General features: G+C 39.0%; 1 protein-coding gene and 1 long non-coding RNA gene across 3 annotated transcripts in view; one reads left to right on the plus strand and one right to left on the minus strand.

The window, feature by feature from the left end:
• The window catches only part of CNTNAP4 (contactin associated protein family member 4), a 271,612-nt gene that overhangs the window by 56,646 nt on the left and 186,997 nt on the right, over positions 1 to 27,969 (minus strand). For both annotated transcript variants that reach the window (XM_070451515.1, XM_070451514.1), the window contains exons 10-15: positions 27,780 to 27,951; positions 24,785 to 24,891; positions 21,690 to 21,809; positions 10,903 to 11,100; positions 7,179 to 7,335; positions 1,079 to 1,206 (exon numbers count right to left, since the gene is read on the minus strand). In XM_070451515.1, coding sequence (XP_070307616.1) covers positions 1,079 to 1,206; positions 7,179 to 7,335; positions 10,903 to 11,100; positions 21,690 to 21,809; positions 24,785 to 24,891; positions 27,780 to 27,951 — 882 coding nt within the window. The remainder of the gene's footprint in view (positions 1 to 1,078; positions 1,207 to 7,178; positions 7,336 to 10,902; positions 11,101 to 21,689; positions 21,810 to 24,784; positions 24,892 to 27,779; positions 27,952 to 27,969) is intronic.
• Positions 60 to 27,784, plus strand: LOC139029961 (uncharacterized). The gene is made up of 3 exons (XR_011482309.1): positions 60 to 191; positions 270 to 376; positions 27,664 to 27,784. It is a non-coding gene; the product is annotated as an uncharacterized lncRNA (long non-coding RNA).

Genomic DNA, 27,969 nt, shown 5'->3' on the forward strand with positions numbered 1-27,969 from the left:
GCATGTGATGAATAGAACAATTTCTCCATTGTCACGCAAAATCATTGCACTTCTCTGGATGCAGCCTGCGTTTACAACCTCATCTCTTTGCACATAACTTTTCCCTCCATGAAATATCCTATGTCATCTTCAAGTGACTGTGGAAGGCCTACTGGCAGACCAGGAAGTTGAGATGATAAAGATTAGGGATGGTAGGTATAATGGCGGGTCATTTTTTTTTACAATGTACATACACCTTTTTATAAGCCAGTATCATCTTTGCTTTTTAGTTAAGCAACTTCCGCTACGCATCTCCATAAATCCAACGCATTGTCAGATCAACTCTTTCTCTGTTGAGCCTCTGGAATAAACCTTCATTTCAGGATATACTTTTAAGGTAAATAAATATTTCTTCTATTTGCATGTTAAGTTCTGGAAGTAACTAAAAGCATAAAAAAATAATGAATCAATCTCAAACCTAACTGACGTCGGAGAGGTTATAAATGGCCACATATGCTCATTTCATTCTCTGCTGAAAATATGTATTTTCTGTGACACTATATTTTAATTAAAAAATTCTGGTTCAGAGTATTCATATATTGAATATACAAAAGAGCAGGTCCCACTGATTTAGAGTAAGAACACACACACAAACTGGGGGAAAAAAAAAAGAGAGAGAATGAAAGTTCAAATATGTTTGATTAAACTGACTTTGATTTTCCTGATGTTCTAATTTCACCCCAGGCCCAACAGTAGAAAACTCACCATACATCCTTAATAATGTTATGCAGCACTGAGGTGTTCCTATATGGATAAAGGCATGTAGATACTGAGGAAGGAGGGAATGAACTTATGAACCAGCCAAACAGAGATGCTTTGTGGGTTCTTTCTTTGGAGTCTTAACAAGGCCTGCTGTCACGGCATTTATTCCAGGGCTTTCCATTCTATAGGGGCACTCTGTTGACTGACTAGGGGGATTATTTCAGACACTGCTTATGGGTTTTCAAAAGAGAAGTCTGACGAATTATCATGTAGCAACATGGCTCTTAGGTGACACCTCTTTCCTCAGACATGTTGAGGGTACGTCGCCACCACTTACTGTCTCCGCGGCACAGCAGAGGACCCAGCCTGTAAGCTGCTTCTGAATGCGGCCGACCAGTGTCCGTGATCACCAGCTTAGTCACTGGCAGATGTTCTTTATAAGAAAGGAGCCCAGTGTCGTTGGTCCTGAAAGACAGTAACAACAACGACAACAAGCTCCTTAAATTACTCTGATTAACACAGTTAGAAAGGAAACAATAGTCCTTATTGCATTTCAAAGCCAAGATGCTCTGAGTAAATGGGTACACATAAAGAGTCAGGATCAAATCGCTCCTCTGAGGATGAAAAGGCAGGGCAGCATTTTAGTGTTCCTTGCAGTCGGAATATAGCTGGCGGTTTTAAGTTCTGTTGGCCATTTTGTGCCTTTTCAATGAGGTGGTTAACCCATTGCCATTTAATGTAATGATTGATAGTGCGTTTTTAGATCTATCGCTTTGGTATTTCTTATTTTTCCCTCCACAGGACATCTTGTATTTCTGCTCTCTCTATCATGCCTCCTCTTGGTTTACTCCATATTTCTTTTGGTATTCAATTTTATTTTTTCACTCTTTAGCTACATATCTGCTTATTTTATTTTAATATTTGCTTCATGGATTATAAGATGCATCCTTAATTCATCATAGTCTACTTAGATTTTATGTTGTATTACTTAAAATGTCACAAACTTACTATGGGATAATTTTTAACACCCTTCCCTACACAAACACCTGTTCTTTATGCCACGGTTGCAATATATTTTAAATCCAGATGCTACAAACTTTATAATACAATTAAATAGTGAATTTTAATTTATTTAATCAAGAGAAAAATTTAAACACTGCTTTTTCCATTTACTGACTTATTCATGATTCCCAGTGCCCTTCATTCCCGCCTGAAGATCTGTTTTAAACGGTCTGTTTAGCCTGAAGAATTTCCATCACTATTTCTTACGGTACAGTTCTGCTGACAACAAATTCTCTCTGCATTTGTTTAATCTGAACAGGACTTTATTTTACTTTCATTTGTGAAATGTATTTTTGTCCTCTGTAAAAGTCTAGGTCGACACTGCCTCCTCTTTCCCCACGAAAGGTGTCATTTCATTGTCTTCTGATGGGAGGTCACCTTCATTTGCATCCTGATTTCTCTGTGTGGAAGGTGTTCCACCAGATTCACCCAAACTGGCTACTTTCAAAACATCATTGAAGTTGTATTAGTTATCTGTTGATACTAATGCATAACAAATTATCCCCTAAAACAAAGTGGTGACTTAAGACCTTTTATATAATGTGCGATTATTCTACTTTACGACCCTCTAGTTCAGCGTCTCTCTCAAGGCTACACTCAAAGTGTTGGCAAGGATTGCAGTCAACTCAGTGCTTGGGTGGGGAAGGCTCACTCCTGTGCTATTGGCTATTCTACCTCTTCTGGGCACTGAACTGAGAGCCTTGGGTATTTACCAGCTGTTGGTTGAGGGCGACCCTCGATTCTTTGTCCACAACAGCTCACAACGTGGCAGGCTGCTGAATCAAACAAGAAGGCTAGGAGATGCAGAGAGTGAATTTCAAGCATGTCATAAGTCATGGTCTTTTGTAACTCAGTCTCTGAAGTGACATCTCATCACTTTATCATATGCTATTCTTTAAAAGCAAGTCACAAGGTCCATGCAACACACAAGATAAGGAAATTACACAGTGGTGTGAATAACAGGCAGTGTGGATAATCGGGGGCCATCTCGGGGCCTTGCTTCCAGAGATGTTTATTAAGCAAATTTGAGAGATTTTCAGCCATGGTTTCATCAAACGATATATACTTTTGCCTCATTTTATTTCCTGCCGTTCTGGGACTCCAATTTCTTGCCTGTTAAATCATAGATATTTTCCCACAAGCCACAAAGGGTCTGTCAATTTTTCTTTCAATTTTTTTTTTCCTGTGTTCTTCAGATTGAATGATTTCTACTGGTCTGTCTTCAGGTTTACTGAAGATTTCTTTTGCTAACTCCCATAAGAGTTGAAATCTATGCCATAAATATTTAAACTCAGATGTTGCACTTTTCTATTCTAAAATGTACATTTGCCTCTTTAATAATGTTCTCATTTATCTGCTTAGAATACCCTTGGGTCCTTTGTGATTATCTTTACCTTTAATTTTTCACACATTTTTTTTAAGAGTTGATTTAATATGTTTGCCTGCTAATCAGGACCAGTGTCCCAGGACCTGTTTCTGATGGTACATTTATTTTCTTGACTTTGGATCAAAGTTTGCTTTTTTTTTTTTTTTTGAATAAGCAACCATTGCTATAATATTCTGGATATTATGGGTGATACACTGTAGAGACTCTAGAATCTGCTGTCCTTCTCAGAAGGCTTGGTTTTTGTTTTCACAGGTAGTTAAAATCACAACCTTATTGCAATAAATGCTGGAGGTTTGTTGTTACTTTGTTGGGGAGGGCCTGGGTCAGTTTCACTGGTAGTTTTCAATCATGCTCAGTTTGGGGACATAGTCTTTGCCATAAAGGCCTGGACCTTGTGCCATCTCTATCTCTAGGGCTTTACAAAGCCCAAGTCAACCACGGGCACGTGCACTTCCAATCTGGTCTCTCTGGTGGTTGCTGCTGAAATCCCTATGTCACGGGATCAGTGGTCCAACTGCATCTCTCTGCTTGGTTCCTAGAAACCTCCCCTGTGAATGTGCAGCTCAGAGGTCAGGGTTCTAGAGGAGCTGATACAGTGGTCTCCTCCCAAATGGTTTTCTCCTTTCCAAACTGCCCAGAAATCCATTTCCAGTCATTTTGGTTGCTCTGAACCTTCCTCTGATACCTGCTGCAACCCGCCCCCCCTCCCGCCCCAACTCTAGTCATCTCTTTGAGTTCTAGCCAACCCATGGCAGGTGATCTGGGGAGTAGTTTCAAAGAAAAGGCATCTAAACATAAATCTCATCCACTGATAGTCCCGACTTTGAAGGGTTGAAGGCTCCCAACCGTGGTAGTTTTTGTCTACCTTTGGTTATTCTCCAATTACTTCAAGTTCAGTTCAGTCACTCAGTCGTGTCTGACTCTTTGCGACCCCATGAATCACAGCACACCAGGCCTCTGTGTCCATCACCAACTCCCAGAGTCTACCCAAACCCATGTCCATCGAGTCGGTGATGACATCCAACCATCTCATCCTCTGTCATCCCCTTCTCTGCTCGCCTTCAATCTTTCCCAGCATCAGGGTCTTTTCAAATGAGTCATCTCTTCACATCAGGCAGCCAAAGTATTGGAGTTTCAGCTTCAACATCAGTCCCTCCAATGAACACCCAGGACTGATCTCCTTTAGGATGGACTGGTTGGATCTCCTTGCAGTCCAAGGGACTCTCAAGAGTCCTCTCCAACACCACAGTTCAAAAGCGTCAATTCTTCGGCGCTCAGCTTTCTTTATAGTCCAGCTCTCACATCCATACATGACCACTGGAAAAACCATAGCCTTGACTAGACGGACCTTTGTTGGCAAAGTAATGTCTCTGCTTTTTAAGATGCTGTGTAGGTTGATCATAACTTTCCTTCCAAGGAGTAAGTGTCTTTTAATTTCATGGCTACAATTACTATCTGCAGTAATTTTGGAGACCCCCAAAATAATGTCAGCCACTGTTTCCCCATCTATTTTCCATGAAGTGATGGGACTCGGTGCCATGATCTTAGTCTTCTCAATGTTGAGCTTTAAGCCAACTTTTTCACTCTCCTATTTCACTTTCATCAAGAGGCTCTTTAATTCTTCACTTTCTGCCATAAGGGTGGTGTCATCTGCATATCTGAGGTTATTGATATTTCTCCCAGCAATCTTGATTCCAGCTTGTGCTTCTTCCAGTCCAGCGTTTCTCAAGAGGTACTCTGCATAGAAGTTAAATCAGCAGGGTGACAATATACAGCCTTGACATATTCCTTTTCCTATTTGGAACCAGTCTGTTGTTCCATGTCCAGTTCTCAGTGTTGCTTCCTGACCTGCATACAGGAGGCAGGTCAGGTGGCCTGGAATTCCCATCTCTTTCAGAATTTTCCACAGTTTATTGTGATCCACACAGTCAAAACTTTGGCATAGTCAATAAAGCAGAAAGCAGAAATAGATGTTTTTCTGGAAATCTCTTGCTTTTTTGATGATCCAGCAGATGTTGGCAATTTGATCTCTTGTTCCTCTGCCTTTTCTAAAACCAGCTTGAACACCTGGAAGTTCACGGTTCACGTATTGCTGAAGCCTGGCTTGGAGAATTTTGAGCATTACTTTACTAGCATGTGAGATTAGTGCAATTGTGTGGTAGTTTGAGCATTTTTGGCATTGCCTTTCTTTGGGATTGGAATGAAAACTGACCTTTTCCAGTCCTGTGGCCACTGCTGAGTTTTCCAAATTTGCTGACATATTGAGTGCAACACTTTCACAGCATCATCTTTTAGGATTTGAAATAGCTCAACTGGAATTCCATCACCTCCACTAGCTTTATTTGTAGTGATGCTTTCTAAGGCCCACTTGACTTCACATTCCAGGATGTCTGGCTCTAGGTGAGTGATCACACCATCGTGGTTATCTGGGTCGTGAAGATCTTTTTTGTACATTTCTTCTGTGTATTCTTGCCACCTCTTCTTAATACCTTCTGCTTCTGTTAGGTCCATACCATTTCTGTCCTTTATCGAACCCATCTTTGCATGAAATATTCCCTTGGTATCTCTAATTTTCTTGAAGAGACCTCTAGGCTTTCCCATTCTATTGTTTTTTCTCTATTTCTTTGCATTGATGGCTGAGGAAGGCTTTCTTATCTCTCCTTGCTTCAAGTAGGTGTTTTTAATAAATAGTATTCCTGGGATTATAAATGTTATTTGGGATTAGGTTAGTTCTACACAAGCTACTTAAGCATAAGCAGAATTTAATATGAAAAGTTTCAAAATCTTATTTTTAAAAATTATTTTTGATGAATAAAATGTCATGCAGAGATAGGAGAGTTATTGGTGACTGATGTTGCTGTTTAGTTGCTGCGTCATGTCTGATTCTTTAGTGACCCCCTGGACTGCAGCCCGCCAGGCTCCTCTGTCCATGGGTTTTCCCAGGCAAGAATACTGGAGTGGACTGCCATTTCCTTCTCCAGGCAATCTTCCTGACCCTAGGACTGAACCCACACCTTCTGCATTGGCAGGTAGATTCTTTACCACTGAGCCACCTGGGAAGCCTATTGGTGATTAGATTAATTAAAAAAAATTTTTTTATTCACATTTTAAAATACACTGTGGGCATCTGTGTGTGTGTGTGTGTGTGTGTGTGTGTGTGTGCGTGAAGGCAGCGAGAAGAAAAATGTATCTTCCAAAAATACTAGAAATTTTGAGAAACTGGACTTTAAGTAAGAGAGACAATGTTCTTCATGCTGAACACATAACAATAAAAGTACAATAATTTCTCCATACAGATGCCTCTTTTAGAGGCATAAAATAATCTGCCTTTTGATATAACACAGTCTTTGATATTTTTCAAATGAATAAATGTAATGTCAAATGAATAAATAAAACATTTCATGTTCAATATAAAATCTAAATATTATAGATTTCCTTTTTCAAAAGATGATAAACAGAATATCAGTTTTTCATAGTATAGTGCATCCTTTAAGAAAATAAAAGGGCTACATGTTTAAGTAATTGTGGGAAAGTCTAAGCTTACATATTTAAAGGTTTATAGGCAAGACTACTGAAGAGATATGTTAGTAACTAAATATATTTATTTAAATATAATTTATGTAAATTTTAATTTATTTATGTAACTATGTTTTGAGAATATAATACTTAATTATACTTAATTTCAAAGATAATGATAATTGACTCAAAATGAAAAGCAAGCATGAAACAGATGCTTCTGTTTCATCATATTACAAAAATAAAAGGTGCATGACCCTTGCTTTATTACCACAAAATTCAAATAAAAAGATCATGATCTTCCCATCTAGAAATCAGATTAGTTGTAATACATTTCATCAAAACATACCTTTATCTAATTTCTTCACTGTACTAAGTTTTCCAGTATCTACCTACCTATATATGTGGCAGTGATTCATTTAAAAAAATTAATAATAAACTTGATTTTGCATAAGGAAATCATAAAAATCACCATTCATTCCGGTCAGCATCACAGTTGCAGTAATACTGAGAATCAACGCAGTTCCCCTCCAATCCACAAGTACATTTTTGAGGATCAGGCAAAGAACCTCCCCAGTAAGTTTGTGTTTCCTTGGTTCTTCCAACCCACCAGCTCAGAGGGGTTCCATCTGAAAAATAAAGGTGAGAAAAATGACATCTGCTTTATAACCTGTGACCTTCCATCCCAGTATAATTCCCTTCCTTACCAAATCATTAAAAAGAATGAAAGGAGAAAAGACTGGTTTGATGTAGTGAAATTCCAAACTTCATAACTGATGGTATTTTAAGAAAGCTTTAAAAAAAAATTCATTATTTAAGCTTAATTGATTGATATATTTTTCTTTGAGTAGAAAAGAAACCAGCAGTTTCTATTTAATTCAGGCATAATAGTAAAAAATAAAACATATTGTGAGTTCACACATGCCATTTCCTTAAAAATAATTTTTTGAAACAAGAAGGCAACAAATTATAATCCACAGTAATTAACATATGAGAAACGAAATTGATTTGAGAACATAAAATGCCTATTAGAACATTATGAAATGCTGTGTAAAGTCAGTGATTTATCTCCATATCCTTATCGACTAAAGATAAACTCGCTGTTTAGGCATGGTATGGCACTCCCTCACTATGATTCAAGATATATTCCAAAGTGTATATTTTTTCTTCTGTTTACTGGCTTGGCTACTTCTTCAGAGACTACAGAAATAACACTGAAAGATCTTTATGCCCAAAGCAAATACGACACTCAAAAACAAAGTTTCCCTCAACCAAATGCATTTCTTTCTATGATGAATGTTCAGTTACCAGCTCCTTCACAGAGCTAAGACTAAAATGATGTCAAGAAGCTAGAGCAACGAATAGACGGGACATTTAGATATGGTCTGTAGGCAATCTGTCTTAGGGGAAAAACAAGCTAGAGGGGAAAAATCACAGGCACTGGAGAGTCAGGGCGAGAGAAGGAGGCGACATCAAGTCAGTCGGCTCCTCAAAGGTGCGCGATCATTTTTCCATTGACTTTCAAACCTTTCAAGTTGTGGCCATTAGCCTTACTCGTACCAATTTCTCCCTTACTTACAAAGGCCAGTGCTCATAAAATCTTATTATTACATTGGATCTGTGCTAATGCAGATAACTTCTGACTCAGCATTACTATACATTCCTGTGCACTATGCCAAGAAGTCAAGGAGCTGTTGGAGGCTTGTGTTAATGTACTACTCAATATCAACAGCCTTTATTCTCTTTAACTGAATGATTATCTCATCAACTGAAGGCAAAACCTACTTGAAACATTTAATAGATCTATTTCGACATACTGCTTAAAATATTATGTGGTTATAGATTTTTAAAAAATAAATCATTATTCTTAAATACTGAATAGTATTTTCACATCTAAATTTGCTATCTTCCCTCTGAAGTAGAAATCACTGAATGCTTTAAAGATACCAAATACCTCTGATTTCTTTAGTCTTACTGAAGTGTCCTAAAGAATTTATATAAGAAAGAATTAAGAAAAGCATGAGAAAATTTTAAACTTGAAATTAAAATGATAAAATATCAGGGATGATGGTGGATCACTTCTACTCCTATAGTTATGAATAAAATTGCAAATGGTTTGAGTGTTCACGCTGACCACCCTTCCAGTGTGCTGAGCTGGAGGACCCATACCTTGCTGGAATGTTTCACAAACATTTCCACTTTATTCATCCACAATCACAGCACCATTATTGCTTGGTGCTGCTATAGTTCCAAGATTTGAAACTGTAAATTTAACTTGTCTCACACCACCTTCCTGATCTTTCCCATACATTCCTTATTACAACCCCAAAATCCAAACTGTTCCCTCTTTTCCACCTCAAATCCATTCTATATGGATTCTAGGGTCATGAACCTGAAGAAAATCTGTGTATTCAATGGTTTCCCCCAACCCCAGTTCTACAGCCTTCTAGAGTTGACTATCCTCTTCGCCAGCGGCTCCCAAGCCTGGTGGAACACCTGGGGAGCCTCAGAGCAAAACGTGCGGCACCACCAGCCCTGACGGCAGGGAACCCCTTCACACTCAGGGCCACCCCCTCGTCTCCGTGCGGGGCTCGGCTCGATAAGGTTCTTGGGGATTTTGTTTTCTGGTTCTTTTAGAGTTTGACTCATTTGTGACTCTGACGATTGTCTTTCCTTTTCTTTCTTCTCTAGTCAAGCAACTTAGTTCCATTTTGTTTCATCACATTCATTTACTCTTCTGTATTTATGGTTCTCTTTCCTCTTAGAAGGGTCTCCCTTGTGGCTCAGCTGGTAAAGAATCTGCCTGCAATGCAGGGACCTGCGTTCAATTCCTGGGTTGGGAAGATCCCCTGGAGGAGGAAAATGTTGCCCTCTCCAGTGTTCTTTGTTCATGGGATCACAAAGAGTCAGACACAACTGAGTGACTTTCAATTTTCCTCTTAGACTACACTTCCATACTTGCTTATCTATTTTTTTAAATAGATTCCAAGATAGATACTCACTAGCAATAAACCATCAGTCGCATACTAAACTGGTAGGATCACTGTAAGCATGATGCACTGGAGAGCTGGAAAGAGGTGAATGAAGTGAAGTCGCTAAGTCATGTCCGACTCTCTGAGACCCCATGGACTGTAGCCTACCAGGCTCCATGGGATTCTCCAGGCAAGAGTACTGGAGTGGGCTGCTATTTCCTTCTCCAGGGGATCTTCCCAACTCAGGGATCGAACCCGGGTCTGCATTGCAGGCAGACGCTTTACCGTCTGAGCCACCGATGAGGCTCACTTCATTTCACTTTATGTGTTACCCCACCCGCCACCTGGAGGCCTGGAGGTGTCTCGACAGAAGAGTCTGTGTTGGACGGAGGAGCGAGGAGGCCGTCAGAGCCGCTTAAGCGGTACAGGGTCCTGATGGAAGCAGTGTCTCTTAAAGGTTAGTTTCCTTCACAGAGTAATCTTTTGGATGCTATGTTGGGTGGGTAGGAGATAAGGATTGAGGGCCAGTTGAGAGGCCAGGAGGAAAGGTCTTGCAATAGCTTCATGTATCAGGTCATTAAAGCTTACACAGAGGCAGACCTGGAGGGACTCGAGACAGTCTCACATCATGAGACGTTCTACGGGAGAAAACACAGAGTAGAACTGGGATTTAGGAGCAGACTGGTTATTAAAGATAGAATAAGAGAAAGGGTTAAACATGGTTTTCTGACTCCTATTTGAGCTGCTGGAAAAAAAGCCGTGTTTCCAGCAGGCTGCTCTAATTTTCAGTTATACCCAGAGGGTAACTTGTCAACAGTCCGTGGCAGAGTCACACGGAAGAGTCACTTTCAGAAAACGGCGTCATATTTTTATTAGCTCTTTCCCATGATAAACACAAACTAACGTGCCACTTGCCCTTTAGGAGGGCTCCACACTGCGCATTCACCCAGTAGGAGAAGGAGGCCTGTGCTGTGCAGGCCTCCGACCGAGGCCAGGAGAGACTCCAGAGACAACCAGGCTGTGAGCAAAGCTCAGGGTAGCTGACCTTGCTCTTTTCTTCAGATAGCGTCTCTGTGACTTCCCAACTGTGACGGGCTTGCTCAGCGCTTGGGGAGCACAGGCCCTGGGCGGCTCTCAGCCACCACCGTGGCAGAATTACACCCTGCAGGAGCTGGTGCAGGGGGCGCCCCGCGGGGAGGGGGACGGAGGCCCCAGCTCGCTTACCTGCCTTGCTGACGAGCCGTGACTTCTTGCAGTAGTAGGTCAGCTCCTGCTCACAGTGGTCTGCACGGTTGATGGTGGCCTGGAGTTGCTCCATGCTGGCCACATACTCGAAAAGCCCAGTGTAGGGGTGCTCTGGGCTGGTATTTCGGACTCTTGTGACGTCAGAGCCATTGTGCTGTAGGATGGTCCACGCAGTTTCTTGGATGCAGAAATGGGGGAAGAAAGAGAGGAGACCATCACTAGTCTGCAAAAGTTAAAATAAATAAAGAAAATCAAAATCACCTTTTATCTGAGTCAGACTTTTCTAGTCATCAAACCTCTCTGAGAGGTAGAATCAACACAAATGGATTCTTAAAATTTTTAAATTATAGTAAAATGATTCTTTTCCCTGAAGTTTATATGATTGCCATGCATTTGCAGTGTTTTTATTCTACTTTTTCACATAATTCAGCCAGAAAGTATTCATGGTAAAAATATTAAGAAAACTATTAAATTTGTACATTTCATCAAATCTGATATTCTATTTTTAAAAGATACGTTATTAATTTTGTTTAAGAAAGAAAAGAATAATGCTGCCTATTATAACTGTAAAACATTGCTGATTGTTGATACATCCTGAATTCAGAGATGTTAAAGTATGAAAAAATGCATCTTTGAATCTGTAAAATATTTTAAATTACATAACATAAGCAATGATCTATCCATTCTTGGAAATCATCCATGCTGCCAGCAAAAAGAAAGTCAACTTTTTATGGCCCATATATCTCCCTTCAGACAACTTTTAATTATGAGTGTACATCTATTTCCTTTTCAAATCAAGCTTCGGAGAATTTTTTTTTTAATAATATGGGAAAATGTACAAAATATTTAAGTGGGGAATACAGGATACAAAACTATATGTAATATGATTAATCCACATACACAAACACATACACATCAATACATATTCACAGGACACAGATGTTGGGAAATTACACCAGAATTACACCTATTTCTTTTAAAATCAAAGGTGAAATACCCATTCTGGTCCCATGTGATCTGCGCAGTTATGCAGTGCAAGAGCAAGTCATGCTTCTGAATACGTGACACAGAATCAACATCTCGACTCACAAGAAAAATAAAACATCTCTGCGTATGTGCGAGAGCTATCACTACTGGTACCTGATAGTCTGTAAACATTTCCATCACACTGATTACCAAAATTATTTAGATGAAATAAAAACCTTACAAGGGTTGTAACAGAAGATAGACATATTGTATCTGTCTTTCAACTTTCCCAGCAATCAACTTCCTATTATATGTACCGTGATGTACGCAGGCCTAAGAACACATTAATCAAAAGGCCTCTGATTTAATAGGTGAGAAACAGATTGGAAGTTGTCAAAACTCTGCTATAAATGTGCCGTTAAGTCACATAACTCTTCAGTATTACAGAGGAAGAGTCTAAATTGGAGGAAAACAGTTGGTAGAGATACCCAGCCCCCTGGTTTTTAGCGAATACATTCACATGGATCAACACAATCAAAACAAGAAATTCCACTCCCACCCCTCTCCTGGTCATCAGAATTTTGAACAGAGAGGCCTGTTAAATAAATGAGACAGGAGGCAAATTTGACAGCCTTATTCTCTTCCATGAGTGGAATATAATTTTTCTCTGAAACCATAGCCTTTTATAGCAATAAAACCATTGCTTTCGTTTCCACCTTGAATTTCAGCTGACTGAAGAGCCTGATCAGTAAATTGTTTTCCTCAAAGAGGACATGATATACAAGCTAATGAAATTAATTATGGTTGGCCAGACAGCAGGACAGCAAGAAGATCACTAGGAGACCTAAATTTGTGTATCTGGCATGGGTCTGCACTCTTAAGAAAGTCAGCTGAAATCTGAGCCTCTATTTCCAAATTTGAAAAAAAAAAAAAAAAAAGGTGGGCAGGGGGAGAATATAGGAAGCAATATATTAAGTCTGAAATTCTTTCCTTTTAGCCACACAGTCTTGGCTATTAGAAATTTAAGATTATTGTCCGGGCAAATCTGTTAACCTAGCCTCTGCTGGACTCTGCTTTTATTATTCAGCGGAACCATTCATCCTTTCTTGTAGGGAATCAATGGCATGGGTGAAGCAGCTCATCTCTGGCTGAGTAGCTGTCAAAAGAGCTGGACAATAAACCCACTTGAAGCCTTTGTCTCTTTGTCTTTCGGGTCACCCTTAGAGGGACTTCCCTATCGTTTAGCATCCTCTGGGTCATGACGAACACATAGTGTTCTTTCAAGGTCTCTTAAGGTGTTGTAAGAAATCCAAGGCCACAGTGCATGTCGGCTGCTAAAGGGCAGCTCAGAGAAATGTCTCCTTTTGAAATTCTAAAATTTCCATATTATGATAGTTTCTGCAAGTGAGTTCACTTTCAATAAAAAGTGCTGCAAAGATGAAGCTATGCGGATGCTGCACTTATCAGTAATTGAGATGTCCAGGGCAAAGGAGAGACAATGAAAGCATCACAGTGGATTCTGGACGATGGACATGAGGGCCCAACACCCAGGCTCCAGTTCTCATGCGTTTTACTAACAGAGGAATCTCTGCAAACTGTTATACTGTTCTTTTGGACATGATCATGGTATCCAATGTTTCTACAAATACCTGTTTAGAAATTACAACTATAAAAGACAAAGACTTCATTATGTGTAATTCAGTGTTCTGTGATTTATTAAATTGGTTTTTCCCACTGGTCTGTAAGCTCTACTAGAAGAACGATAGATTCTAATTTGCTAGGCATAGCACCTCTAGTGTGTGGCTGGGCACAACCTGCAGAAAAAGATAACTCGTTACTGAAGGGATAAGTGAATGAGCGAATAGAACCAAAGCAATGCCCAGACTAGAGCACAGTCTTCCAGGTGATCTGTGTGATTCTCTGGTGGCTCTGAGACTTTCACTGCCTTTTAGCTGCTTTCAAACTTTGGAAATAGTAGACATCTGATGCAACTGCAAAATAATGCTAAGGCTGAAACTGTGAAGGGTATGAGACCTCCCACTTGCAAGCTAGCAAGTTATCTTGCCTTCTATGTGCCCACTAGAGTTGCACCATGAGAGAGGGACCCCCAAAATATGAGACTTGGAGCTTACAGAGGATGGCTGGCACACCTCCATCCCTCCTAAGAGTGAGAGAGGACTCTGGAATGCAACAAATCTCCTCCAAGGAGAAGGCGGGCAAGTCCTTGGGTGTTTATCACTCTTAGAAGGTAGGCAAGCAAATCTGGAGGAGATAAGCTTTGAATTTCTCCAGAGAAGTCCACTATCTCTAACTTATAAGACATATTTATATTAAATTATCCTTTAACACAGACTTACTTTTTTGTTGTAGTTGTTATTTGTTTTGCTTAGCAAGCAAGCCATTGTTTCTTTACAACAAATAATTCCTGTCTACAGGCCGGCAAATTCTACCTGCTAGAGGCTGTCTGGGTTCCTCTGCTGTGAAAGCAGCTGGTTTTGCCTCCTCTGGCACAGTTATTTCATTATTTCTGATGTAGAGATATGTCCGTTCTTTGAAACTTCTTACAACTGGCTATTACATCTTACCAGTTTCCTCATTAGTAAAGTGAAAGTGAAAGTCACTCAGTTGTGTCCAACTCTTTGTGACCCTATGGACTATACATCCATGGGATTCTCCAGGCCAGAATATTGGAGTGGGGAGCTGTTCCCATCTCAAGCGATCTTCCAAACCCAGGGATCGAATCTAGGTCTCCTGCATTGCAGGAAGATTCTTTACCAGCCAAGTCACCAGGGAAGCCCCCTCATTAGTAAGGTTAAACATTAAATAAAATCTTCAAAATGGGTTTAGCTTTTATTTTTATATCTGTGTAAGAGTCATGATTTAATTTTTTTGAAAATTATCCTTTACCAAATGCAAAGAGAATTGTCAAGGTAAGGAAACACAGGGAGATGAGTAAAGAGAGAGAGCAGAAAAATCTATGAAATTAATATATATGCTAAAACACTGAAAGGCATTTTAGGTCTTCTGGTGTAGACCTGAAGTGATTTCTCTGCCTGAAGTGATTTCTAATATATAGACTGTATGTTAAGCAACTGAGTAATTAAGAACTTGATTTATCTTGGGCTGACTGCTATTTTTTAAAGTGATAACAGCGTTAAAAAAAAAAATGCTGTTTAAGCAACACAGTTGCAGAGTGTGTACTCTTTCAGGATTAATAGCTGTGGGTGATAGAGGTGATAAAGACTGTAAGAACAGGCCGGAAGTGCTGTGTTAAGGAAAGCTGAGAGATAAAAAGCAGCTAGCATCCTGGAGCAAAACTGGACGTAAACAAGGCTGCATTTAAATAACGGTAGTTAGTTACTAACTCTCATAGCTATCAGGAAGGTCTTTGTTGTTGAAATCCCTGTAGTAAAGATAGTTTTGCTGTTTTAAGCCTCACACTCTCCAGCCTTCTCATGAAAGGGTCTCAAGAGTCCTTATCTCGGAATCGCATGGGGAGCTTGCAGTTTAATAGAGCAGAGACCCAGGCTTTGGTCTCTAAACTTACTGAGTCAGTGAAACTAAATCCAGGAGTCTTGGAAATGGGTGCCTGGGAAAAGGTGAGCTTAAGCCACAGAATTATCATTTCCACAAAACTTCGAAAGCCACAGCTGTACCACTTATCACTTTCTCCACACTGAAATGATGTCCTCACAGCGTAATGTTTAATGAGACATTTCTTACATAAAACTATTTCAATATAGAAAAGGCTTTCATGAAGAAAAAGAAGAAAAAGTCCTGTACATGCCAATAGAGACAGCCACTGGGATTCATATTATCCTAAAAATTTTTAATTTTATTTAGAAGACTATTTAGAAAAAATTTTCAGACTTTTAAGTTTTGGAAATTATCCATTCAAAAGAGATTTTCTTTGTATCTTTTAGCTTGTAATGGTTAAAGAAATTTAAATCCATGTGGATTCATCTGTTGGATAGTAATTCTAGACTAAGAATTTTTTCTTTAGTTACACATTCGAAAACTACCAATCCAGCCTTTTGTCTTGCCTTCATAATTGGTATACCTGATTGCTGAACCTTGAGGATAGGTAATTGGTTACAGGCAATGAGACGCTGATAGAATGTAGCCTTTTCCAGCGGAAACATTTTCAGACTGGGAGAAGAGACCAAGGTTTCAGCTCTTGATCTATCCCTAATGATATTCCTCAGCCTGCCTCCCTGAACTTCCCTGAGTCTTGCTTTTCTCATTTGCAAAACCAGATCAATAAGGAAAGTCTCAAGTTGTAACATGTATTTTTCACTGACTTGTTACATTCTGGGACTGTCACTTTTGTTTGAATATATTTCAACATTCTGGAGCTTTTGAAAATACTTTGCTGTCTCCTAACTGGATTATCTGTATCTCCTGTCCTTCACTGCTTGCTCTTCAGACGGTTTTAAGCTTGTGAATGTCCTCTTTCTCATCTATACTTTTTGATAACCTTGCTAAAGCACCTCAAGTGACTAAAATAGCATTAGTAATGCAATATAATAAGGTAAATGCTGATTTAATAGAAAATAAAATAATTCATTCAGTAAAATGAAATTAATAATTTCCATACCATTGAGATGGTTATGAAAAATGCACATGGCCTATAAATTACTAACATATTATGCATAAAAAACATAATATAGCCAATGCATATATGTGTATCAGATTCTCCTCATTTATGAATTTGCCTACTCACTAAAATTTATTTGAATCCCCAAATCAGTTCTTCAGGCTTTCCTGCGTGTCTACAGATACAAAGCAAAAAAAAACAAAGTTGCCCAATATGAATTTCAGTTGCCCAGCTGAAGTTGAACAGAACCAGGTTGTAACTCCTTGCTTCAGCTCTCATCCTGTAAACACGTATTCTATTTGTCCCATGTTCTTCGCTGATTTCACTCTTGACATTTGCCTCCAAGCAAAGAGCTAGAGTGCTGTCCAGGATTCTAAGCACAAGAAGGCTATGTTGTGCCTCCTGGGAACACAAGGGATAGATACGCTTCCTTCAGGTATGAGTTCTGGTGCTGTTGGTTGTGAGTTCAATGTTAATGAATTAACTATGCATTAAATAAGATGTCTTTAATCTGAAATGCAAGTGAAACAAGGTTATGTATTGATCAGTTGAGAATACTGTGACCAGAGGCATGCAGGAACTTTGAAAGTGAAAATCATTCAGTCGTGCCTGACTCTTTGCTACCCCATGGCCTATACAATCCATGGGCTTCTCCAGGCCAGAATACTGGAGTGGGTAGTCTTTCCCTTCTCCAGGGGATCTTGCCAACCCAGGTATCAAACCCAGGTCTCCCACATTGCAGGCAGATTCTTTACCAGCTGATCCACAAGGGAAGCCCAAGAATACAGGTTACCTAGTCTGACTGCCATTCCCTGGAAACAATGGTCCGGTATTCATAAATTCAGGTGGACTGTGGTTACTTTGTAGAACATAACTGTCATGGATAATGAGAATTTTGTGTGTGTGTGGTATTTCTAAGAGCTTTCAAGATTACAGATACTTAGCAACTTTGAGGTGTCTGAACCGTAGAATCAAAACTTCATAAAGCAAGTGCATGGGCATAGTTCAGGGTCCTTTGTGGCAACACGGGATTCACAGGGATGCAGTGACAGTTTGTTTAATCTCACTCAAAACCCACATTAAACAGAAAAAAATCAAAAAGTTATTTGACACCTGAATTCATATTGTTCATTTGCAAAGTTTTCCTTTTCTGTCTGTGAAGTCTTCTCACACTTATATTTAATTCTCACAAATAGAGCAGGCTGTTCTCTAAAGTTTGAAAACCATAATTCTAAAACAGCTATGCCCAAACCTGGCTTCACAATAAGTATCAAATGGGAAGGTTTTTAAAAATACTGATTTTGATGTCTCACCCTAACCCTCCTGCCTCAGGGTGCTGCCTGGCAATCTGTACTGTGGAGAGCAGGGAATTTTGTTGATGGGCTAAACATGTAAGAATCGTTAGCTGTTAGCTGTTAGCTTTGGCATGTGGAGCAGTGCTATGGTCTGAATGTTTGTGCAACCTACCAAAATTCATATGTTGAATCACTCACCCCAAAGGTAATGTGATTAGCACGTGGCACCTCTGGGAGGTCATGAGGTCAAGAGGCAGGTGTTCTCATGAATGGGATTAGTGCTCTTACTAAAGACACCCTGCAGGACCCCTTCTATCTCCATCACATGATGGTATAAAGTCTTAAATCTGGAAGAGAGCTCTCATCTGACAATGCTGGCGCCATGATCTTGGGCTTCCCATGCTCTAAAACTGTGAGAAATAAATTTCTGTTGTTTATAAGGTATCTGATCTATAGTATTCTGCTATAGCCGCCCAAACAGGCAGTATTCTCAACAATGGTAGGGCAAACTGAAGCCCCCTGGTTATGTTATACGAAACATCTCTAAAGACACATTCTATAGTAATTTTCCAAGATATTTGTGGTCAAGATTTGCCACTACCCTTCAGCTTTTAGAATTACACTTTAATACAAAGGAACTGTTGCTCCCATATTCAACTGCCTTCTCAATATTTCATGAATGTGTAACAGACATCTCAAGTTCAAAGTGTATAAAACTGAGCTCATCTTTCCCCTCAAACCTCTCTGACCACATCTCAGATCATGGCAACTTAATCACTCCAATTGCCGAAGCCAAAAATGTGGTGTTATTTTTTAGTTCCCTTTGTTTTCTCATTCCTCACACATATTCAATGAGAAAATTGAATCTCCGTCCACCATCTACATGGTATGATCCAGTGCAGATGACCTTCCTGGCTCTTACCTGGATTATTAATTACTTAAACTCAGTCTCCAAACAGGCTTCCTAACTCCTATACTCCTATTATACATATACATATTATTCATATGTATAAACATATTTGATATATACCTACATTTATATATATATATATATGAATATATGAATATATCTTCTAACTCTTTTCTACCTCTGCTCCTAGACAGGCATTTCCCAACACAGGAGCAAACGTGATCCTATTAAAGAAAGCCAGGTGGCATCTACCATTGCCTAAAACTCTCCCAGGTCTTCTGAACTCACTCGGGGTAAAAACCAGGGCCCCGACACCGTGTGAGGACCCCTGACCCTTCCTCTCCTGCCCCCGCCACTTGATTACTTCCTGCTTTCCTGTACTTGCAGCTCGCTCACCACACTCCAGCCACACTGGATCTGCTGCTGTTTTCTGAACACACACGCAACACTCTCTCAGGACTTGGCATTTATTTCCTCGGCCCGGAAGGCTCTTTCCCTAGATATTCACTGCCAGATTTTAAGTAGTAAATCCTCCTCTACCATGCCTCCTGCTTCAATTCAGTATTTCCTTTTTCTGTTTATTTTGCTTCATGAAATGCTGACCTCCTGACACAGCGTTATCCAATGTAAACTTTTTGCAATGATGGAATAGCTGGCTATGCAGTAGTTAAACTGTGGCTAGTGAGACTGAGGAAATGGCTTTTAATTTAATCTTATCATAATGAATCAATTCAGATTTATACAACTTGTCTCAAATTGTTTAACTATATTAATTTCAATTAAACGTAAATCTAACTAGTGGCTACTACACTGGAGAGCACAAATCGTCTAGAATCCTTTTGTGTTTGACGATGAAGGAATCAAGTCTTTGTTACAGTATTTACACACAATTTCACCCAGCAGGTGGCTCAGTGGGCAAAGAATCTGCCTGCAACATAGGAGACACAGGAGATGCAGGTTTAACCCCTGCACTGGGAAGGTCAGGGCAGCCCACTCCAGTGTTCTTGCCTGGAGAATCCCACGGACAGAGGAGCCTGGCAGGCTACAGGACATAGTGTCGCAAAGAGTCGGACACGACTGAAATGACTGAGCACATACAGGTTGAAAAAACCATCTTTCCTTCACTGTACATGAATGCTACCTTTGCAATGAATCAACTGTCCAAATATGAGTGAGTCTATTTACAGATTCTCTATCTTGTATCATTGGTCTATTCGGTTTTCCTTCTGTCCATCACAAGCTGTTTTACTCAATTTATCAGCATAATATCTATATTATAGCTGGTAGACTTGAGTCCTCCAACTTTATTCTTTAAGATTGATTTAGTTCTTCTGGCCCCTTCAAATTTGCTGGTAAAGTTTAGTCTGCTTGTCAAGTTTCACCAAAACAATTATGAAAGTGTTAGTCATTTAGTTGTGTCCAACTGTTTGATCGCATAGACTGTAGCCTGCCAGGCTCCTCTGTCCATGGAATTCTCCAGGCAAGAATGTTGGAGTGGGTTGCCATTTCCTACTTCAGGGGATATTTCCAACCAAGGGATCAAACCCAGGTCTCCTGCATTGCAGGTGGATTCTTTACCATCTGAGGCACCAGGAAAGCCCAATTATACCAACCAACAAACACCCTGTTGAAATTTTAACGAAGGTTTGCACTCAGTACCAAGTTGGGAAGAATTGACATTTACATCACCATATTGAGTTTTATAATCAATGAAAATTTTATATTTCTCCATTTAGGACTTAATTTATCTCAATAGTATTTTACAATTATCTGTGTAAAAGCTATGCACAACTTTCTTTAGATTTATTACCATGTATTTGAGATTTTTGATGCTACTAAACATAGAATCTTCTAAAACTTCATTTTAAATACTTATTGCTGATATACAGAAATAAAATTAACTTTTACCTTAACCAGATATCTAGCAATCATTCTGAATTTTAATACTCTGTATATTGTTCAAAAACTCTCAGTATATAACCTGGCCATCTACAAACAATGAGAGTCATAGTTTTTCTTTCCTAGTATGTAAGTATTTCGCTTTTTTCTCTTGCTTTCTTGCACTGGCTAGGACCTCCAAAAATAACAGTGAACAGAGTGATCATAGCAGGCATCCTTGCATTAACGTTGGTGACAGGGGTAAAATTTTCAGTACTTCACAAAAATCTGTGATATGTACTGTAGGTTTTTTTAATGGGTCCTCTTTAACAAATTAAGGACACTTCCTTCTACTGGTAATTTACTGAGCTTTCATTTTCTTTTTATCATGAATGGATGCTGCATTGAATCAAACACATTTTCCAACACTATTAATTCCTATATAAGTTTATATAAGTAAGGAATAAAATTCATCCCTACCCAAAGTTAAGAAAATATTTTCAAAGCTTTCATATGCATCAATCTTTTTTCTTTCATTATTATTACTTAAAATATTTTTCAGCTTTATTTATGTGGGCAAAATTGTGTATATTTAAGGTATATAATGTGATGGTTTCATATAAATACACACTATGAAATGCTCACCCTAAACAACCTAATTAACATTCATTACCACCCTTGGTCACAGTTTTTTCTCTTTTCACCCCCTACTCCTCTCCCATCAGACACTAATACAGATACAGTTTGTTCTCTGTATCTAGGAGCCTGTTACTCTTTTGTTATGTTTGTTTATTTGTCTTCTAGATTCTACATACAAGGGAAATCATACGTGTGTATCAATCTTCTCAGAGGAATCAAGTCTATCCTTTTTGGATTGGGACTTAATAAGATACAATTATTATTAGATATTCTACACAGATAGTACATGCATAGAAAATAATGACATTTTAAATCACTACCATTAAATTATTCTTTTATAGTTTGACTTTAAGTTCTTTTACTGAACAATATACATTTTAATCAAGTTGGAAATTACGTCAACTTCTTATTGTTTCATTCTAATTTTGTGTTTAAAGTGTTCATGCAAATTTAACTCTGAAATGAAAGTTGATTAACTCACCAGTCATATTGCAATATAGAAGAAATGGTTCAAGGGGACCACTTCCATCTGCATCTATGTAGTAAAACCCTGAAGTATTTCCTTTATGCTTATAGGCTTCACATGACTGCTCGTAGATAGCTGTTTTAAAAAAAAAGTGAAAGTGTCCTCATAAGTGAAACAGAATAAAATTAATTCCTTAAATGTTAGTTTGGACACAAAATATTCCAAGTCTTGAAATTTAGTTTGCACATTACTGACCAGGAGAAAACGTAATACATACTTTAAGACAAAACTCATTTTTTAAACAAATATGGATGAAAGAAGATTAGATAGATAAAAGAAAGAATGGGATTGTATTTTATGGCATTTCATGTTATTACTAAAGGAATACAAGATTATTCATTTAAAATGAAAATTTAGTTTATTTTTACATTAGGTAAAACAACAAAATAGAAGGTAGGTGTCTTAAATGCTAAGATTCTTATAATGTGACCTCCATTTTGGACATCCATCCAAATGGATCGTTCAACAACCACTTTGGAATTTCTAATTCTAGTATCATCTTGTAAAAACCTAACATCTGAAGCACAATAATGTAATCTCCTTAGGTAAGCTGTGTTATCCAAAAATTAAACAACAGAAAAGCTTTAAATAATGCTGCAACTAGCCGCCTTTCTCACATAAATCTATAGATAAAATCTTTTTTCCCCATAAAACAAGTATGATTTACAAAGCTTCTTGTGAATAATTTAAAAAGTAATTTACAAAAGAAACTTTTTCTAACGCTCTGTAATGAGAATTTAAGATAATTAAAATTCAAAGCAAAAGAAATACTTGTATAAGATATGCCCTCAGTTGGTCTAAATGTGTTTTGATCCATAATTGGATATTTTTAATTTTATAATTATATATTTGCCATGTACAAGGTTTGATATTAGCAACTCTATATGATGCACTCATTTCACTGGACACTTGGCCAATTGTAATGGTGATTTCCATCAAGCTTTTAATTTTGTGGAATGAGAAATAAACCATCCCTTGAATGTCCTTCCTTGATCTAGTCTAAATTTTTCAAAACTATGTTAATGAGTTTTTAGACAATATGAAATACTGTAACTAATGTTTTTTAGCGTTACAGAGATTTCAGATAAAGATACAAATTTACTTCTCTACTCTTCCACAATTCCTTGTCTGTTTTGCTCCTATTGTATATTACATAGGGAGAGATATAAGATGGATTGTTTTCTAGGCACATTTGTATTTTATGCAGTGAAATGGGCATGTGAAAGGGTTAATTTATATATTTCTGTACGCTCATACATGTGTTGACAAATTGCCTGAAAGAGGCTGGGATGCATACATAACTTTGCCATGAGGGCTGGTATTAGAAAGGACATACAACTGTGTGAGTACTTTTGCTTTATGTGTATTACTTCACTTTTTAACATGACTGTTTAAAATATTACTTTCTAGTAAAATCTTTTAAAAGACTCCATTGCTGACCTGCCTTCTACTCAAGCTAATGATGGTGATGACTTCATTATACCCAGGTTTGTTATCTTGGCCCCATTTATCAGAATGGTTTTTAGCAAAAAATTTTGACTCCTACCTGCTCAAGAACCTAATAAATGAATTCAACGACTGGATCAAGTTGTGGGCTAGCGATGAGAATAGTTATTTATCATCTAATTTTTTTTGGCTCAGAGAGGTTTGTGCTTATATTTAGATTCAGTCACAGCTAACAGTTGAAAATAAACAATTAGTTAAAACACATTCAATTAGCTTTGTGTTTTGAATTAGTTGCTGTAATTGGGATGATGGCAGGTGTGAAAAATTAAAATACACTGTCATTCTGCTTCTGGTGATCCAGGGTAAGACAGTTGGCCTGGCTTTAGCAACAGCAGATGTCCTTTCTGATCCTACAAGGCATTCCAGTCCACACAAGTTGATTGTGGAGGTGTGAGGGTGAGCCCAGAAGCTCCCCACCCAACTCATGCCCTCTCCAGCTCTGAGTCAGGACTTCTGAGGGTCCCTCGTGGGGCCTCCAGGGCTGGGAGCCCGGAGTTTCAATCTCAGCTCTGGCAGGAGTACAAGGCAGTTCACAGTGACAAGAAGGGAGACAGGAGACTGAGGACTCCACCTAAGGCCCTTGCCTGAAGTCACGGCTGCATGTCAGAGGACTAGGAGTTAAGTTGCTCACAAAGTCAGCAATAATAATGAAAAAAAATGAGAAGGAAAAAAACAATGGGCATTTTTGCTGAACGAGTGGATAAGAAAATGACGTGAGTCTTAACACCACACACACATTTTCACCAGAAAAGAACGCACAGCTTCTAAAACAGCAAAAGAAGATTGGCTGTGGTCCCAGCCTCTGGAGAATAGTTACAAACATCCGCATGCTCACTGTGTCTCAACTGTTTCAGGAGCTTTGGGCAAGGTGATTAATCTCTCTCTGCTACCTAGTGAGCTAGAGATGATAACAATACCCACCTACTAAGGTGGTCATCAGAAGGAACTGAGCTGGGACATAAAATACTAGAGCAGTGCCTGGCACTTAGAAAACACTCAATGAAACTATTATGATTAATATCATTTTCACTATCCTTATTAACAGAGTTGCAAGAGGATTTAAGGGCTTCCCAGGTGGCTCAGTGGTAAAGAATCCACCTGCCAATACAGGAGAAGCGGGTTTGATCCCTGGGTGGGGAAGATCTATTGGAGAAGGGAATGGCAACCCACTCCAGTGCTCTTGCCTGGGAAACCCCATGGACAGAGGAGCCTGGAAGGCTAAAGTGTTGGACATGACTGAGTGACTAAGAGACGTTAGGGATTACCTATTTGGCACTGTAGTTTATGTTTATCCTTAGCTACCTTTTTCTCCTACATGTATTTTCCCCTTGCTGGCTCTCCTACTCTTTTCTGTCTTATGTGTTTCTATAAGCTACCTTGACTACTTTATGAAAAGAAGTGTGGATTAAAAATAAACTGGAAATCAACTGAAGGCTAAGGTTCAGGGTTGTGCGCCCGTGACATATAAACATATACACAACAAAGAAAAGGACATGAACGGGAATGGGGACAGAGGCACGAGCAGGCAGAAGTGTCTGGCTTACAGTTGTGGCAAGTCGCTCCCCTGTACCCCGTGTTTGCACAGTCGCAATGAAAGGTGTCCCAGGACTGGGAGCACTCACCGCCGTGTTCACAGTAGTTAGGCAGACACCTAAAAGGAGGCGCAGATACAGTTACCACTATTCACCGTGAAATATCACAAAATACTGGTCAATTATACCTGATCATGCGAAAGAAGAATGTTAACAGCGATCTAAAGAGTAAATAGAGCGTTACTAATGGTCATCCCGTGCCTCTCAGGTGGTACAGCAGGAGTCGTGGGCTTGATCCCTGGGTCGGGAAGATCCCCTGGAGAAGGAAACGGCAACCTGCTCCAGCATTCTTGCCTGGAGAATCCCTTGGACAGGGAAGCCTGGCTATAGTCCCAGGGTTGCAAAGAGTCGGGCACAGCTGAGCACACACAATGGTCATTCCGTCTGTTGTTATGGGATCTTAATCACAGAACTCTAAGTTCATCAGATTTCAGCCAATTCTCAGGTAGCTGTGACTGTTAATTTTCAACACATCCTATCATATCATAGCCCTCTCTTTTCCCTAAGAGACGCAACAGTGATTTAGTCTGTTGCCAGAAACATCCATAGTTTACACAAAAGAACATTTAATCATACTGATTTACTATGCTGAACATTTAAAGGAAGAGGCTATAAAGAAGAGGGAAGGAGAGAAGGAAGTGGGGGGAGGGCCATCTCTGTTTCTGGTGCACCCACCAGGAACACCGAGGATGCACCGGGGGCCCCAGCAGCGGGCCCGGGTGCGTCAGGGTGCTGAACCAACGTCACAGCCGCTCCCAGGACATTTTACATTTTGAAGAGAAATAAGGCAGACTCAACATCTGGCAAGCACTGTGCCACTGACTAGCTTGAGGTAGTTAAATTTCCACATTATCCATGGCTGATTCATGTCAATGTATGGCAAAAACCACTACAATATTGTAAAGTAATTAGCCTCCAACTAATAAAAATAAATGGGAAAAAAAAAATTTCCACATTAGATCATAACAGGTTCCTTTTAATCATGTCTTATCTTTGAGAAGCTGGCTGTCCAGTAGCTGACACAAAGTAACGCCATGTGAAATCATGTTGAAAAAGGTTAAGGGCAGCAGTGTTTGATGTGTGATTCCAAGTTTTGAAAGGTTGTACACTACATTAAAAATAAAGTTAAAATTTTTCTAATTTTACATATATATAAGTAATAAATGTATAAATTACTTTTTCAAAAGGTTTCTAAATTGTTAGGACATAAACAGTTGTAAAGTTGCCTGGAACGAAGTGACTGTTTAAATGAAAGCATGAGTTGTCCCTTTTGACTTAGAGCACTGAAAAAAACCACTGAAATGCATAAAGCACCGTGGACAAAAAAAGTTAAAGAGCTTCTGGTATCAACTCAAATCACCCTGATTAAATAACTGATGCTTTTTAGAATTTAAATGGAAAGTTATAATGAGACCAAGGCTTGAAATGCTCTCATTCACCCCAGAATAAAAAATAAATTACAGAACCTGTCAAGAACATATTCTTGATGAAGTTTCTGCCATCTCCTTTTTAAAAACTAAGATTGGGAACTTCATGTTTTGCTTACAGGATTTTCCCAATTGTAACATGACCATCACATCGCATAGTTTGGGTGACTGAACCTTCCCGCTGGTCCCTGGTAACTATTACCCACTGGGGGTGAGCTCCCTGCTTCTGTGAGAGCCGACCCAGAGTGCCTTGCTATAGGCCTTCCTCCAAATTAGGATTAATGATCCCAAGCTGGTGTGGCTCTAACTATGGAGATGGTCACTGTTATTCCCCACATCAAGCCAATTGAAGTTTATCATCTCAATTCTCCCTTACATATTATCTTTCATTATAGAAAGAACCGTTTTATCTACGAATTGAGTTAAATAAGCACATATTCATAGGGAGGAAATGATGTCCTAATACATTACTAAGTTAGATCATAATGACTTTTTTCTACAAATAACATAGTATCTACCAGTGTTCAAAACAGGAGCAACAGACAATGATATAGTAAATGGTCTTCAGATATAACAGATGTGTGTTTATGTTGACAAAATGTTTCATACAAATAAAAACTTATTTTTAGAACTCAGAATTAATGTACTTGCTCAAAATATATACTGAACATGACTACATGCTGGATTAAGTTTGTCACATTGCTTTATTTATTTTTTTTATTTAATCTGGAATTGCCATGACATTTCATTGAACTCAATAATTAAAAATAAATTCCCTGATCAGTGGCAAGATTATTTGGCTACAGTTGCCCATGCCTAAAAACATTTTTAAACTATAAACTATCAACTACTAAATTAAAAGTAACGTCGTCTACAATGAACTTCCAAATCTTGCCCAGTCATGCCCTTCATGCCCTGCACCGGAATTCCTATTGAAACTACTGGATCATCCTTATACCCTCATCAATACAATGGCTCCAAAACTTTTCCACAGGGGAGTTTCCTTTTCATTTTCCCTGCAGAGAAGGTAATGTGTTCTTAAAGGTACGCATTAGGACCACAGCAACCAATTAAGTTCCTGTGTCTCTGTCATATTATTCAGCTGTCAGGGAAGCAAACGCATCTGACAACTAACCACGTAGGTCTCTGGTTTACCGGACCCTGATGGTCTATGTTACTGTTAGGGTATCCTAAGTGACTGGGTTTAATCATATTTTTGATACATTTATATGTCCTTAAAATTATAGCAGCATCACCATCATCTTTTGGGAACTGGTAGCTATTTGTATATATAAATAATATGGTCATATCGTCTACCTAAATTTTATCACTGGAAATAAGAAGCATAAAACTAAAAGCATATTTTATTTCTAATGTAAATGTTATCCATTTCCTGTGGAACAGATGATGGTGATGGTGAGAAAAAGGAGAGAAAATGTTTGTTTTATCTACTAATTTCAACATTCTGCCAAAAGCCTGAAAACGGACAAGTCAGCATAAAGAAGGGAGACTGCCCCTACCTGTCTGTGATTCCACAGGAGTCTATCTGAAGGTCGCTGAAGTTCCCAAGGGCCCCCCGCTGAACTGAAATCAGATCTACCACCTCGTGACGGATGGAGATGAGTCTCATGCATCCCTGGAACCCACCGAGTGGACTTTTACATTTGGATCCAAAGCTGCTGTCAGGACAACCTGATAAAAACAAAACCA

This window comes from Odocoileus virginianus, chromosome 20, assembly GCF_023699985.2.
Source record: "Odocoileus virginianus isolate 20LAN1187 ecotype Illinois chromosome 20, Ovbor_1.2, whole genome shotgun sequence".
Lineage (NCBI taxonomy): Eukaryota > Metazoa > Chordata > Mammalia > Artiodactyla > Cervidae > Odocoileus > Odocoileus virginianus.